Below are 17147 nucleotides of genomic sequence, written 5' to 3'. Positions count from 1 at the left end.
CACCTACTAGTATAAAACTTCATTTGCTTCGTGTCTTTCATACCTCACAGTCTCACACATTAACCTGTAAAAAAACAAAACAGAGACATGAGTTCAACATGTCACGAGGAAACATTCTAGTAGATTAAAAACATAAAAGAGACATGTAGTCTAGAAAGTTAAGATTACTTTACATGGACTGCCACAATCATTGATTAGCCTCAAGATAAATATTTTTGGTACCCAGGTTAACAAAATATAATAAAACAAAATCTGGTAAAGAGATGCTAGAAAAAAACTATTTTGTTAGATGTCAATTTTGCCATGTGTATTTTATAGGGAACAAAATAGCATGTGTTTTACTCTGTGTAAATGACATGTGGACAAATTAATGTTCTCTGAGGTAAGCGGAAATGAGAAAAGAACCTAAAAATTAAAAGGGAGAACCCATTAATTTAAAAAATGATAAAGTCATTCACGTTAATGTTACTTACCAGTATATAATTTCAGACAAAAGGAGGCTTTTATTAACTCAGTATATTTATGACTAATGACTAAATGGAGGCTTTACAACTTAAAGATTTTGTTATTTTGGCTGATTCATCCCTGAGGAACAAATTATGGAAATTATGGAAAACATGAATAAATGTTTAAATATTCAAAATTACCTCAAGAACAGCATCTTTAAGAAGCATCCTATTATATTAAGCCCAAGTAAAATTTCCAAAAAACACAGAAATGCAAAAGAGAAAGTGACTATTCCTTCTTATGAAGGAACTAGCAAATAAAAAAGTGGCTATAAAGGTGATTATTTCAACAGCACCTCCATTTTGGTCAATGGGGTTAGTGGTCTCCAATTTGTGAAACTCTGGTATCAACCTACATCCATTTTTCCTGTTTGCTAAATCCCATTAACACCACATACCCTTGATCTTTCACTTGAAAACAACTCTCTTGGATATTCTTTTTCCTTGTTCTTACCACCATCACCCTACTTCAGAGGCCCTCTCAATCCCTTACTTGAAACATTCTAACTGAATGTCACTTAACTCCAGGAGGAAGCATCAAACCTTGAATATACATCATTAACAGAGACTGAATCACACCAATTCTTTCTAAGAAAAGATAAGAGTCACAATTGATGGGTCTAAAAATACCTGGTCTTAAATTACACAGCAGCTCTGTCTTGTTTCCTATTAGAATGAAAGAAGGATCCTTGCCGCAACCTGTTCACTGGATCTCATTCCTTCTCCTACAGTAGACTCTCCTTTCCTTCCGGTTTACCTCCTTCTCCACATCACCATCCATTTCTACCTCTCTCCTAAATCACTTCCTTTACTAAATAAACTCACCTTAGCATCACCTATTGCGTGGGGTAGGGCGACACCTCTTTTGAGCACACAACTCCCTCCAGCTATTATCCATATTTTGCTTTTCCCATGACAAATATTCTCCTCTTGGACTGTCTATATATTCTCTCTCCATTTGCTCACCCTCTTACCACTTCTCCATCATTTGCTCCCTGAAACTCCAAAGAAAAGACTCTAAAAAGTTATTAGCATCCTCTGTGTTATCTAAATCCCTTCTGTCCTTATCTTAATTCCACTTCTCAACAATATTTGCTGACTCCCTTTTTCCTTACACCATCATCTTCTCGAGGCTTCCTGTCCTCCGTCTTCTGGCTTTCCTCTTAACTCCTTCGTCATTTTTTCTGTCTCCTTTGGATTCTCCCCCCTTTCCACTCCTCTACCTGACTTCTAAATGTTAGCCACTCCTGTCAACCCTCTTCTCCTCTGCACCATGTAATCTCATCCAGTTGGTGATTTTAAATTTAATCTATAAACGGATGACTTTCCAAACAATGTCCCACACCTAATCTCTCACCATGATACACACTCATCTAAATGCCTACTCAACATAGCCACTGGCTGTGTAACAGTGATTTCATGTTCAAAATGTCCAAAACAGATCTTACATTTCTTTCCCAAGAATTTGCTTTCCCACAATCAGTAGTACCCAATTGTTTAGGCCAAAGATCTTGGAGTCATTACCCTTGACTCCTCCCTTTTCTTCATATCCCATCTCTCTGCCAGCACCTGTTTCCAAAATATACCCTCTGAAATCGACCAAGTCTACAAATGTAGATGTCAGCTTCTACTTTTGTACACCTACTGTCCATTCTCCACATGGTTTCTAGAGAAATCTTTCTAAATGTTAAGTCATATCACTTACACTTCTGCCCTTGATTTCCACTACCTTTGAAAGAAATCCAAACTTCTTTTCCTTGGTGCCTTCATACACCAAGCCTATCCCCACGGTAGAGTATCTGGGGCATCACTACACTGTGGAGATTTCTGCACAGCTGCCCTGACTCAAATGTTACTTCCTTTGACTACAAAGTCAAAGCAGCCCAGCACCCATTCTTATGTGTATGGTTAAGTGCTGGAAGGCTTGTTTGTACAAACACACCCTAAATGCTCCCGATAATCACTATCTTGAGACTATAGAGATCCTATCCTCCTCGCTCTATATTCCCATCAAGCAGAATGTATAGAAGAAAAGTATTCAGCGTCCACGGTCAGAGGCGCTGGGGAATGGCCGACCAGAAGCATCTCCTTTGTAACAAAGAGTGTCTGGATGACAGGCCTTGAGCTCCTCCGAACACTGGCCATGCAGGGAGGGGATGGGCTACAGAGGGTTGCTAGGCTAGTTGCTACAGTATAAAAGTTTGCTGCATGTAGATCCCTGCAACAGATGCTTTGTGTCTAGGCTGATACTTCAGGACTCCCTACAGTAAGTTCCCCCAATAAACCTATGTCCCACTGGCTGTCTCCAGGTCATTTCTCTGGCCTCACAGGACAATCATCCACCCTTGGCTTAGAGTCTGTTGGAGTATGACCACACAAGTGGTGAGCCAGCCAGGAAGCAAAAAAACAAAAAACAAACAAACAAACAACAACAACAAAAAAACATGAGCACCAACATGTGGGAAAGGGAACAGGGAAATCTGCAGGGGAAATCCGAGGCTGGCCATCCACATCTATGTGGGGCCCTATAGCCACTATCCTTGATGGATAAGCCCACCACATGAGTATAGGGATGCCCCTGAAAATACCAAAAGGTCTAGAGGAAATTTTGACCAAGATAAATTTGACTAAGAAAAAGATGGATGCCCAGCTGCCATAGTTGGGTGACCCCTCCTGTCCATGTAGCTGCCTTGAAGAAAGTATGCCACCTACAGGAGAAACTGCATTTAGAGAGAATTGTTAGATTAACATAAACGACACTGCAGAGACCCCGATAATCAGCTTGAGGAAACAAGGTGTTAAATTAAAAACTCTGGCACACAGAATGGCCCAGCTGAAGGGGTGGTAAACTGCCCTGGCAAACGAGTTCCTGCGGCTATCTCCAAGCCAGCCTGGGATCCCAAGTTGTGGGACCCAACTAAGAGTTCTACTGAGGAAAAGACTAATTGGACTGAGCCCATAAAAATTCCCATTCTCTTGGCTCAGTCTGCTGAGCTGGTAGAACTGGGGGGTAAATTCAGACATAAACCAAGGGAATCCATGGTGCTATGGTTGCTCAGTATATGCGACATGGGCACTGAAGGCAGTTTGCTTTTGGTCAGGAATGTCCAAGATGGTGTTCATTACAACACACCCTGCTTTAAGGTAGCATCCCCACGGCACCATCAATGAAGGTCACATGACCCCTTTACTCTCCTAGGTGGTATGGGGCTGTAAATTAGCTTGGCCTAACAAGGGCGGGTGTGCTGATCTCCCCTTTAAAATGGCAGACTATGGAAGAGCTCCAGCATATCCTACGAGAGCTGTCTACGCTGAACAGTACAGAGGTCTCGATAAGGAACTGTTTGCCACAGATACTAAAGATATGGTGGTACAGTCTGGCCCCGATCATTGGTAGGGGGCACTTGTGTCCATCTTGACCCCCTAATGGGGCAGCCTGTATCACGGGCTGAGCGGGCTACCACAGATCTGGGGGAAACAGAAAAGGTCAGAAAAAGAGGTATCAGAAAGGCAGGAATGAAGGAAAGGGACTCACAGGAGAAGGAAACAAAGAAGAGGGCAACGCATGTTACCTGCTGCCAGATGTAATAAGACCTCACTGCAGCTGGGACCCCCTCCCCCTTGAGAAAGCAAATAATCCAATGCAGCCCTTATTGGGCTCTGGCAGAAATTAAAACCTGAACAGCAACTTACAAAGGGCACTCTCAGAGGGAGGATGATGGATGCTTTCTCTATGAACTAGGGAAGAGGCAAAGGACACGGACTGCTGGTTCAAGCTACTGTCACCTGGTTGTCTGGGGACCGGAGCCACATGTTGGTCACGTGTAGAACTCACCATATATTGGTCTAATAGAAACAAAGTGTTTTGGCTCTGGTTGAAACCAGTGCCAAATTCACTCTCCTTTATGGAAACAACTACTTTCAAGGGCCCATCTCTGCCATCGATGGGTGGGGGGTGGTACCATCCAAATGAAGCAGACTGCAGTAATTGCAGACAGGATAACTCCCACCAAAGCCCCATACAGTGTATATAACCCCAATACCCAAATATATTCTAGGAATGGATGTCCTCTCAGGACAACTACTGCAAGGGAATTCAAAGTGAGGGTACACTTGGTCAAACAAATAAGAGGAGATGCAAAATGGACAGCTGTAATACTACTTCTCCCACCAAGGGTGATGGCAATTAAACAATATCATCTCTCGGGAGGCTATGAAGACATCACAGGCACAATTAAGGAATTAGCCAATGTGGGCATTATATGACCAACTCACGGTCTATATAATAGTCTCGTCTGGCCTGTGAAGAAACCAAATGGAACGTGGAAAATGACTGTGGATTACAGAGAACTAAACAAGGTGGTACCCCCTCATCATGCAACTGTGCCCAGCATCATGTCACTTGATGTGAATTAGGGAAGTTTTAGGTACATATGTTAGACCTGGCTAACACCTTTTTAGGTATTCCCATAGCCCCAGAAAGCCAAGAACAATTCACTCTCAGCTGGGAAGGAGAACAGACATTCATCATCCTACCACAGGGGTATTTATATAGCCCCATGATTTGCCACGGCTTGGCGGCCAGTGACCTAAGTCATTGGGTAATTCAGAGGCAGTCTGTCTGTCTCATTACATTGATGATCTAATGTTAACTTCTCAGTCTTTTTCTACTTTGCAGTCCACTGCACCAGACTTGCCTTCTCACCTAACACGTCAAGGATGAGCAGTCAACAAAAACAAAATACAGGGCCCTGGCTTAACGGATAAGACAAAAGTTGTTTCTGCAGCAGTTATTGATAAAATACAGGCACACCCATGTCCCACCATCCCAAAGCAGTTGCAAACTTTCACAGGTCTCTTAGGGTTTTAGCATCAGTTTATCCCCTGCCTGGCTCAACTGCTTCTGCCCCTTTATAGACTGGTTTAAAAAGAAGCCCAATGGGACTAGTGCAAAAAGACAAGGCAAGCATCTGAACAAGCCAAGATGGCTATTACATAGATCCAAACCTTCAGTATTCTCATACAGGGACAGCCATATGTACTGGATGTTGCCAGTTACCCAGAGGGTTTGGATAGAGCTTGTGGCAACAGCAAGGGCACAAACATGTGCTATTAGTTTCTGGTCACAATTTTAAAAAGGAGCTGAGACCCAATATAGCATTTTAGAACAATAGCTGTGTGCTATTTACCATGCCTGACGGCAAGTAGAAAACATAACTAAAGGGATCCCAGTAACTGTTCACACCCAGTATCCTATAGCAGGATAGCTAAAGGATACATTCCAAAAGCCCAAATCAGGCAGTGCCTAGACCCAAACTAGCTGAATGGCGTGCCTACTTGCAACAATGTAGTACCTTGACACACAGCCCCCTTCGTGTGGAGCTGCACTCCATTCTTGGCCCCATAACTTATGTCACAGCCATTAACTGACATAGCCTAGCCACCATGGCTGCCATCCTTTGTGCTGGAAGGAGAAAGACCAATCCCTGAGCATGCCTGGTATGTTAATGGCTCAGCAAGGAGCAAACTCTGCACCTGGATGGCTACTGCCATCCCACTCTCAAATGAAAGTTATCTGGATAGACTCTAGTACTAGACATAGTAGTCAATGGGCCAAACTATAAGCAGCATGGGTGGTGCTGCTCCATGAACCTACCCCCACTATTATATGCACAGATAGCTGGACAGTCTACAAAGAATTGACCATGTAGCTTCTCCAATGGAAGGCACAGGACTGGATGGTAGAGGAACCCCCACTCTGGGGCAAAACGTGGAAGGACATACTCCAGCAATTATGAGGTATGAACATCACTATTTACCATGTAGATGCACACACAGCATGCACCCCACCTGATATTTAACAAGATAATGAGCTGGCCCATGGCTGCCTCCTAGAAGATATGCCAACAGATGTTACCACCTGGCTACACAAGAAGGTGGGACACAGGACACAGACCTTGTGGGCCACTGCTAATAACTGGGGCTTACTGTAGTGTTACAAAGACATTGGAACCATCAGCTAACAATGGTCAACCTATGCCCAGGAACAGCCACAACCTTTGTCAAGTGACACTGGACAGATAACAAGGGAGTAGCACCATATTCAAAGATGGCAGACTGACTACCTCGGTCCCCTGCCCCTCTCTGATGGTTGCTGTTATACTTTGATGTGTACTGACACTCATTCAGAACTCCTGCAAGCCAACCCCGGTAAGCGTGCTAACCAAAAGGCTACCATCCTCAGTCTAGAACAGTTGGATGCTCCCTATGAGGGTTGGATGCTCCCTATGAGGTACCACTGACATTGACGGTGACCAAAGCTCCCACTTTACAGGACATGAAGTGCAAGAGTGGGCCAACACTCAGACATCCATTGGCATTTCCATCCAATGGATGGAAATTGTATTTCCATACAATCCCACTGCAGCTGGACTGATGGAACACATGAATGGACTGTTGAAACAAATGGGACAAGAAATCCATTCACTGGCCTTTTGGACAAGCTGCCTGTTGATAGGATATTAAATGAACAGGTACATTCCAATCAGTCCAGTGCCTATACTCTACTCCCTCAAGGACCTGATGTCACCCTTAGAAGATAAGTTGACAGCATGCAGGAAGGATGTTCTCTGCTTTAGGAAGAGGCACAAGGTAACCTTTTATTGTCCCTGCCACAAGATCCACCTACAGGGGAACATAGAATTAGATGGCCCTGGAAATGGCAAAGAAGTCCACAGTGGTTCAGGTTTTTGGCCCAATGGGGACTAGGAATAGAACAGGACCTACCCATCACCCCATTTCTTGACCCCACTCCACCAAAGACAATGAAGGTACACAATCCCAGGCCTCTCATAAAAAAGGACACTACTGGGGCATGTGGGTGGCTCAGTCGGTTAAGCGCCTGACTCTTCATTTCAGCTTAGGTCATCATCTCAGGGTTGTTTGACTGGGCCCCATGCTGGGCTCCGCTCTGGGTGGGGAGCCTGCTTAGGAGTCTCCCTCTCCCTCTCCCTCTGCCCCTCCCTCCATCTATCTCTCCCCCACAAGAGGAAAAAAAAAAAAAAAGACACTATCATAATCACCTTATGGAGCACTATTATACCCCCACCATCCTTTTCAGGCTTGTCCCACTGTATAGCAGAGGGGAGGCCAACAATTGGGTACTATAAACCTGGAGCCAAACCACAGTCATGGGTGGTGTTATTCCAGAACAACACCGCCTCCTGCATTCTATTAAACAATCATGACTTGCCTCTTCTGGTGCTTACTAAACAGCTTAACTTTTTGCCCTTATATTCTGCATGGGGAACCTATTTGCCAATCAGGTCCTGACCATAGCTTCTATACAGAATAAAACCAACTGTTGGGTATATAGTGAACTCCCCCTTATCAGTGAATGTAGGCTTCCTCGGGCAAAATGTTTTCTAGGGTTTCTTAGCCATTTGTGTTCTCCTATTATTTGGACGCTGTGGCTTGTACTGTTGCTGTAGGATTTGGTTGCACTGCACCTCGGCATACTTGGCCCCAGGGACATCGCAAAAGAAGAGAATATAAAAAATGTACAGGCCAGGGGCCCCTGGGTGGCTCAGTCATTTGAGCATCTGACTCTTCATTTAGGCTCAGGTCATGTTTTCAAGGTCATGGAACCTGCTTAAGATTCTCTCTCTCTCTCCCTCTGCCTCTGCCCCTCCTTGCCTCCTCTCCTCTCAAAAAGAAAAAAAAATATGTATGGACCATCCAAGGTATGCCAGGTGGAGTATATGGTACATGCTAGAAGGCTAGTTTGTACAAGCACACTCTGAATGTTCCTGTTAATCACTATCTTGAGAATGTAGAGATCCCATCCTCACTCTATATTCCCATCAAGCAGAATACGTACAAGAATGTGTTGTTCAGCGTTCAAGGTCAGGGGCTCCAGGGGTGGCCAACCCAGAGCATCTCCTTTGTAATAAAGAGTGACTGGATGGCAGGCCTTGAGCTCCTTGGAACTGGCCATGGAAGGATGGGAAGGGCTACAGACAGCTGCTAGACTAAGTTGCTACGCTATAAAAACTTGCTAACTATGGATCCAGAAGCAGGTGTTTTGTCCAGTCCGCTGTTCCTGAATTCCCTGTAACCTAAGTTCCCTCAATAAACTTAGGTCTCAATCACTGCTTCTCTACCCTTGGTTTAGAGTCTGCTGGGATACGGCCACACACCGTGCTGAACGCACTAACATCTGAATATAACAACACTGACCCATTTACTTAAATCTTGTCTGCCCCACCAGGAATATAAGCTCCATAAAGGCAGAGGTCTGGTCTACTTCAATGTATCTCCATGGCTTATGTCAGTGTCTAGCACATAATAGGCACACATCAATGACTGCTGACTGAATAAATAAATTTAACCAGTGCGCTCAGAAAATCATGATAAAATCTTCTATAAGACAAATTAATGGGGAAAGTACTAAAATAAATAAATAAATGGGAAAAGTACCAAAACTGGTCATCTTTAAACGTTGTTGGAGGATGTTTTACAAAAAGCACATTGATATTCCCTGAATTCAAGAATATACTAAGCATAATTTAGTTGTTTCTTAATGATCTAAAACTGCTTATGTAACAATAATTACACTTATCCATAATGCTGAAGAATGTATATTCCAGCAGGCTCTTATTTCCAACACTGAATGGGTCCAGGCAGTTACTTTGCTTTTTCAGATTTTTGGCTCTCACCTAACTATAGCATCCTCTGCCCTTTTGGCAAATATGCTGCTTCTAATCCATGTGGATTCAGGGAGTAAACGTTAGAAAAATAAAGTTGTGTTGAAAAAATATATAGTTTTTAAGTGAAGATCTGAAAACCTATACACTTCATAGGATATGTGATCTTACAGCAACATAGTCATTAACTGCATGCCAATTAACACTCAGAATCACTTTACTGCTTACACATGGGTGGGCCACAATAATGCACAAAGCTGAAGTTTTCCAATAAATGAAAGTCTCTGCTGTCCCTCACAGAAGACTAATGTTCTATTACCCAATGCCGAATAAACAAACTTTCAAAATCATGATTAAGTGCGGTTTCTTTTCTAAAATTGGAAAACTCTATTATGTGGAAGTCTTAACTGTTCCCTGTTAATCCCAGGGATAAAACTTTTATGTATAAAATTCAAAGAAAATAAATTATCTAAATAAGATATATTTTTCCTAGAAATGGTAGCTATTTTATCCAAGTCATTGTATTTATCTGTACCTCTTTTTTTGTTGTTGTTATTAACCATGTTGGTATCTTGATCTTGTTCTAAAAAAGGACTGAACTTAGTTTCAGCTGATATTTTCCATAAATACCAGAAATAAATGATTTCAACATAGGCAGAATAAGATAAACATCTTAAAGTTCCCTCCCTGTAAGCTCATGCCAACAAGCAAAACTGTATAGTCTCCAAAACAGACTTTCTAAAGTATAAATAGACTAAACTATATGACTGGATTAATCAGTTATTTCTATCCAAAATTTCCCTTTGAAGCAGAGGAAAACTGGTGGTTTTAAAACTGGGTGATGGATTTATGGGACTTCATCGTACTATTTACTTTTGTAATTTTGAAAATTTCCATAAGAAGTATTAAAATTTTCCTTGTTCTATTGCACAGAGTCCGTTACCTAAATAACTTTATAACCACATATACTATAGACATACATTATACAATATATGTAAATATTATTTAAATATTATCCATGTGTGGTTTTATACACACATGGGAATGTGCCATTTATATTTGCTTATTAAATAATTTGCACTTGCAAATTAACTGCATTTAATCAAATAGATGTTGCTATAATTTTTTCTTAGGGTAGCTGTCACCAAAAAAAAACATAAAATGAAAGTTAGACACTTTAAAAATTATTCCTACTTTAATTTTAGCCATCTTCTAAATTCCCAATAGTTTTTGCCCTTTCCAATAAAACTTGAATTTTTGAACACTTAACTTGCAATCTACTTTAATTTAAATGATTTTTTCATTAAAAATTAAATTTTAGAAGTACTCAATCCTCTTGAGACTTTTTTCAATTAACAACTAAATATGAAATTGACATGCTCGCAAATTAATTAGTGTTTAAAGAGTAAAGGGAAAATACATAGAAAAAGTATTCCTTTAATAATTAAAAACTGCTGGTATCAAAACTAGCTACAATTGGAGGAAACAAAACCTTCTCTATGTCCTTGCTGGTATTTATATATAATCTATCCTCCCAAGGTCCTTTATATTCTGTTCCAGTTAAGACAAAATCACTGGATTATATGTTTTTGTTCTTTTAATACAGCCCAGATAACCAGAATTAAGGTTACTCTATCACTGTACAATAGAACCAAAAAGATTTTATATGTGTTTCCCAAAAAAGGGCAGTTAACTTAATGCAATAAATATATTCCACACAAAGACCTAAAACATATTAAAATAATGAACCTCATTGTTCTTTGAATGGTTAAAAACATTCTGGTTTCTTATGTATCTAAGTGCTAAAATGTAGATCTTTGTTTGCCAGGACAGCAAATAACACTCCTTTTGAGGTATTCACCAAGTAGTTTTTATTCCTTTAGATGAGGGGGGCAAGGAGTGGGATATGGAGGAAGAGAAGATATCACTATGGTAGAAATGTCAAAAAATTATTATATGGATGTAAAACTTATAAGGCCCAGTACAGAGGCTAGATGAGGCAGAGTTTTCATAAGTTATCTGTAATCCTACTTCTTAACCATTATAAAGGGTCCTACCGAGTTCCAGCATCCCATTATTAGTCATCATAAAATGACTTACCTAAGTTGGTGCTCTCTCAAGTTTGATAAGGCTTCCATACCATGTAAATAGGAATATACTATTTCCAGATCCTGTTTGAAAAGAAAAATAGAAATTATTAGACTTGTCAAGAAAAAGCAGGAAAAATCAAGAGAAAAACTAAATCACACAAGTGTTATCCATTCAACCATCTTGGGGATATATACAAGGGTATGAAAATATATAATAAATTGGCTTAAACTTATTGAAAATAAGTATTTTAAGAAACTTGAAAAATTATCATTTTTTTTAAAGATTTTATTTATTTTGAAAGAGAGAGAGCAAGAGAAAGAGTGCTTGTGTGCATGCATGGGGTGGGGGGGAGAATGTGAAGTGGACTCCTGCGAGGAGCCTGGAGCCCCGTGCAGGGCTTAATCCCACCTCTGTGAGATCATGACCTGAGCCAAAACCAAGAGTCTGACACTTAACTGACTGAGCCACCCAGCTGCCCCATCCTTTTTGTCTTGTCTTTAAAATAAGATTTCTATTGAGATATAATTCACATACCACAATTTTTTTTCTAGGAGACCACAGTGGCACTGGGCCATGGCATGGAACCCAGCAGAAGCCATGTACATGACCCTTCCCTGCCCTCTTGGCTCTGAAACCCACTGCACTCTCCTCAGCCCAGAAAAGGAGCAAAAGGAAGAGGGCATGGGTGGGCAATCCGCAAGAAAGGAAGGAAGGAAGGAAGGAAGCTGAAATTTTAATAAGGATTGCATTGAGTCGGTAGATCAATTCAGGTAGTATTGCCATCTTAACAACATTTAGTCTTCCAAGCCATGGCAGGGGATGTTTTGCCGTTTACTTAGGTCTTCCTTAATTTCTTTCAACAATGTTTTATACTTTTGAGTATACAAGTCTTATACTACACTTTGGTTCAATTTAATCCTCTTTTCTTTTTTTTAAGATTTTACTTATTTATTTGTCAAAGACAGAGCACAAGCAGGCAGAAGGAGACGCAGACTCCCCACTGAGCAAGAAGCCCAATGTGGGACACAATCCCAGGACCCTGGGGTCATGACCTGAGCCAAAGATAGATGCTTAACCAATGAGCAACCCAGGTGTCCCTTAATCCTCTCTTTTAATTAAGAAAAAAATTCTGTAGCCCTAGGAATACCTTTCTAAACAATTCAAACTATATGTGCAATTAAATTTCATATATTAAGGGCACAGATAAGGGATAGTGATAACAACTAGATAAGAAATTCAAAAACTTTTTAAGAGGACATTGAGGAGGTTTTCAGCCTAAAATATTTTGGTGTAGTCCTTAAACAATATTGTGATGTGATAAGGGGGGAAAAAACCTTACTTATAACTTTAAATTGTCCCAATTTAAAATTTATAATATTAGAAAGTTAAAGTGCCACCCTCTGGTGATCAACTCTCAAATAAACTGATGGTCTTCAACTTTATCCATCTATAGTCCTTGTTATTTCCCACAAGTCTTTTAAAAGCTATTTAAAGACTGAAATCTGAAACTAGACCCTATAAATTCAATACAAATAAGAAAGCTGAAACAAAACCTTTCGCACCATCTAGTTAAAGTTTGCATTCCTAAAGCTAATAAATTCCTTCTTTAGAAACAATCAGACTCCAATCATAATACTCTATTTGCATGTAGGGAAAATCAATAAAAAGTGTCCTAATTAATGAGTTTTCTTTAATAGCTATAATAAGAGCTTTTCTGGACTATCCTAAAGTTCACGTTCTATTTTAGATATTATAAATATCTGTGCTACTTGCAGTCATTAAAATAGTATGGAAAGACTGCCCCCCATTTCTGAAGAGCTTATATTCTGAATCTAATACTAAAGTCTTACATATTTTTCACTGAATTACCTATCAACCTTGGGTTATAACCTGCCCAAAGCCTAAAACACTCTTATTTAACAGACAAGACTAATCACATTCATTTAACATTCATCAAGCAAATAAATTTACAATGACAAAAAAAGGTATACTGGGAAAGCCGTAGAAAGAAATAATTTTTTTTAAATCTGGAGAAGGGATAAATCTAAAAGAAACAGGACAGAAGCAAGAATTTGGAAGCTTAGAAATAGAATGGAGGGAAAAAACACCCGTAAGCCTTAAAAGACAATAGGTCTTAAATAACTGTCTTGTTCAAACAAACCCAGCAAAATCAAAGTAAAAGAGCATACCCCTTAATGAAATGGCACTTTATTAATCTGCTGCTTCTTAACATTGTAGAGTTTCATAGTTGTGCAGGGGTCACCTTCCTGAATAAGTTATGTCACACTCAGGACATATGTCAATACTGATGCAACAACTTGGGAGTATGAACGTATATCCTATATGATTATATAAAATATATTTAAGGACAATAGCTACATTATTTATCTTAAGATAAGTATAGTTATAACTTGCAAATTAAATAAAATTGCTTATTAGTTTTAAAAATGTAGAGAACAATGGTGTATTCTCACCTATAAGTCACTGACATAGTAAATGGGTCAGAAATCTGTTACGGAGCCTGCATTATGAAACTCTGAGTGTGAAGGAAAGGGACTGCATTACCTCACCACTGCATGACCAAATCTGTATGTATGTCACTGCATAAATAAGACATCTGCAGCTCACATAATCATGATGTTTTTCTGGGGAATAATTTTAAACATGTGTCACTCAAGCAATACAAAATCAGGGAATCCTATGCAACTGTTTCACGTACTTCAGATATCTAACTAGACTATAAACTTCTTGAATTGAATTCAACTCTCGAAATGAATTCAACGATTATGTCTAGAGCTTCTTCTATTACCCTTAAAATAAGCCATCTCAAAAGAAACTTATTTTAAATGGTTTATGCCACAAGGACCTTATAAACTCAAGAAGCAGACATCGTTATTCTAAATGAAGCTGTTAAATGGAAGGCAATATAATCTAGCTTGAATTAGATGACTTTACAGATACATTGTTATCTACACTTGAGATCTCTCAGTTGTAACTAACAGAAGGAATGGTAAGAAATGATGTCTAGATGGCAGCAACAAGTAAGTGTAATGTTTCACTGTGCAATGTGAACACAACCATCACAGATTTGAGACAGGTAGGAAAAGCAGAAAAGTTCTGGAAAAGGCATCAGGAAATCTCTCCTCCTGACTCTGAGGAAAGAAAGAACATTGATTAGAGATGAGCAGAAGAAATGCAAACTAAAGAAATAAGGACTCTGGTTAAGCTTTTCTTCCATAAAGAGCCCAGTGGCCAAATACTAGGTTTAGCGATGATCAGGGATTTCAAGTAAGGTAAATAACACTGAAAGGCAAAAAGGAAGACAAGCTTTCTTATCCTTCCCTAGGAGCAAAATGGACCAAACAATATTTTGAAATAGGCAAAGATGGCCTTTTGAATCTTCCTACGCATTTTTTTCTACCCTCTCCCCAGGTGTCCAGCGATCTTGCATTACCCCAAACCTCATTCTAAGGCATCAATGCCTTGGTCTAAAAATTAAAATTAAATCTGAATACAAATGCAGAGATGAGTGATCAGTGGGGGCCCTTGAATCTTCTGTGGGGAGCTGTCTGCCTCCATTTGCATTTCCATAGTCCAAACAAATCTGTAAATGTATGAGATTTCAGGCAGCACAACCAAGAGAAAGGAAAATATCAGAAGAGTAAGGGAAGAGATACGGGGGCGGGGGGGGGGGGGGGCATGAGAAGCCAGGTGAAGCAAGCCAACAAACCCAGGAACCGCTTCCACTCCCTTCCTTGCCCGTAGAGGTCACTGCTAAGTGGTCTGCCTTCACTTTTCACCTGTAAGTTTTAACCCTCATTTCCTCTTAATAGTTGGTCTTTATTAAAATAATCTATAAATTGGCATGGAATTGCCTTTACCCAGCAAAGACACAAAAAGGCAAAAGAGTAGGGTGCTGAGGAAGATTAGCTCCTCCAACCAACCTGAAATCTGCAAACCTCAGTGAAAAGCAGATATGCTTGCTGCATCACAGAGCAAGGGCTTTCTCTTAAGATGAACAAGGAAATGTATGACCTTCGGGGAGTCATATTCTTGGATGATAAATTTTTTTCTATGCAAACAAGAGACATTCACAGACTGAAGTTACATTTCAACAAACTTGACTGCAGAAAAACAAATGCTGGAGCATTAAATCACCTGAAGTATCCCAACTGACATTTCTGTCAAGAAACTATGATATGCAAACTGAGAATTCCCCAAGTGCACCTCCCAAGACAAATAAAATTCACATGACCGTTGCTATTTTAAAGGACCCTTAAAAATGTACGCTATTTTTCCCCAAATTTTTCTAGTCTTGAAGACAAACAGGAACATGTTGCTCTAACCAGGAAGCAGCATTTTTTGGAACAATAAGCTTTTCCTCCTACCCTAGGAAGGACATCCTTTTTTCAAAAATAGATGCTATTTGAAAGCAGGCTGAGCAACTGTAAAAACACTGCAGCCTGGTAGACAAGAATACTGACAGGCCGATTGGAATGCAGCTTTCCATGAAAAGAAGAACAAACACACTTTTGCCCCAAACATAAACCACATATCAAAACCCAAAAGCATTCTCTACTCGTTCACAACCTAACCAACCCTCTTGCTCAGAGTCTATAAACACAACACAGTCTAATAGGAAAGAAGTCAGAGGGAAAGTTTCCTGCATCTTGGGCTCTTTCTCTAATTTCTCCTTAGAGGCTCATTCAGAGTATCATCAGCCTCACAGCAAATTCATAATGCATTTAAAACTAGCTTTTAATTTCACTTGTTCACCAGAATCGGGGATTCGCCAACAACTTACAATATATTTTAATACAATCTTTGGAGATCTGAGAAAAGAGAAGTATTCCTCTAACTCCTTTCCCACAATTAGTGTTGTGTGCTCCTTCTTCCAATCCTCTAGAGACCCCTTGTAAACAATGAGGGAGGCGGTATTTTGCACTGCACTATGAGAAAAAATACATGCATTTGTGAAGCTCTGTATTTTTTTTAAGATTTTATTTTTAAGTAATCTCTACACCCAGTGTGGGGCTTGAACTCACAACCCAGAGGTCAAGAGTCACAAGTTCCACGGACTGAGCCAGTCAGATGCCCCATGAAGCTATGTATTTAAACTATAATCAGTAAGGTGGTCAAAGGGTATAACCCTCCAGTTATAAGATAAATTAAAAAAAAAAAGGAAGGTTGATTCCTTTAAAAAGACTTTATCTCAATCATCAAAGAAACTAAGGCCAAGATTTTGCCACAATTAGCAGGCCTGTGGAGACCCAAGGGGTAAATGCCTACAGATTTAAACGTAAGGAGAAAGAGAAAGGAGTATCTTGCTTAAGTGGCATCCGTGTCAGCACCAGGAGCTGTACTGATGCCAATTTATTCTCCCTTGCAAAGACAAAAAGGTAATTTATCCTTGTAGGCTAAAGATCACTAGCAAGGAATTAGAGAGCTATGTCTTGAACATTATTAGTAAAGGACGTTAAAAGCTAAAATACTCAAGACTAAAACTCAAGTGTATAGCCAAATGGGGGAGAGGGAGAAAGGTGAGAAGCCTGCAAGTTTCTCTGTGTCTGTTAACATGGCGGTAAAGCTGCAAAGTTTTATTTGGAAGTTCTCCATTTTTATACACTAAAACATATAAAACAATTATCCCAAGAAGGATAGTTGGAAAGAACATAGGTTTGGGTGTCAAATGGAGCAGAGTTCACATCCTCATCTCCATCACTGCCAAGATGTGTGACCTTTGGTGTCTTACAGAGACTATAGTTGCAAAACAAAATAAGGACTATCTACTCGGCTAGGCTATATGGCTAACGTGATATATAATTTCACTTGTTCACAAGCACAT

General features: G+C 40.0%; 1 protein-coding gene across 12 annotated transcripts in view; it reads right to left on the bottom strand.

Annotated features, from left to right (window-relative positions):
- Nucleotides 1-17147, bottom strand: part of RAPGEF2 (Rap guanine nucleotide exchange factor 2) — a 235011-nt gene that overhangs the window by 153278 nt on the left and 64586 nt on the right. For all 12 annotated transcript variants that reach the window (XM_027597876.2, XM_027597879.2, XM_027597883.2 and 9 more), the window contains exons 2-3: nt 11312-11382; nt 8-64 (exon numbers count right to left, since the gene is read on the bottom strand). In XM_027597876.2, coding sequence (XP_027453677.1) covers nt 8-64; nt 11312-11382 — 128 coding nt within the window. The remainder of the gene's footprint in view (nt 1-7; nt 65-11311; nt 11383-17147) is intronic.

The sequence above is a fragment of the Zalophus californianus genome, chromosome 2 (assembly GCF_009762305.2).
Source record: "Zalophus californianus isolate mZalCal1 chromosome 2, mZalCal1.pri.v2, whole genome shotgun sequence".
Classification (NCBI taxonomy): domain Eukaryota; kingdom Metazoa; phylum Chordata; class Mammalia; order Carnivora; family Otariidae; genus Zalophus; species Zalophus californianus.
This window is presented reverse-complemented; position numbering and strand designations above follow the sequence as displayed.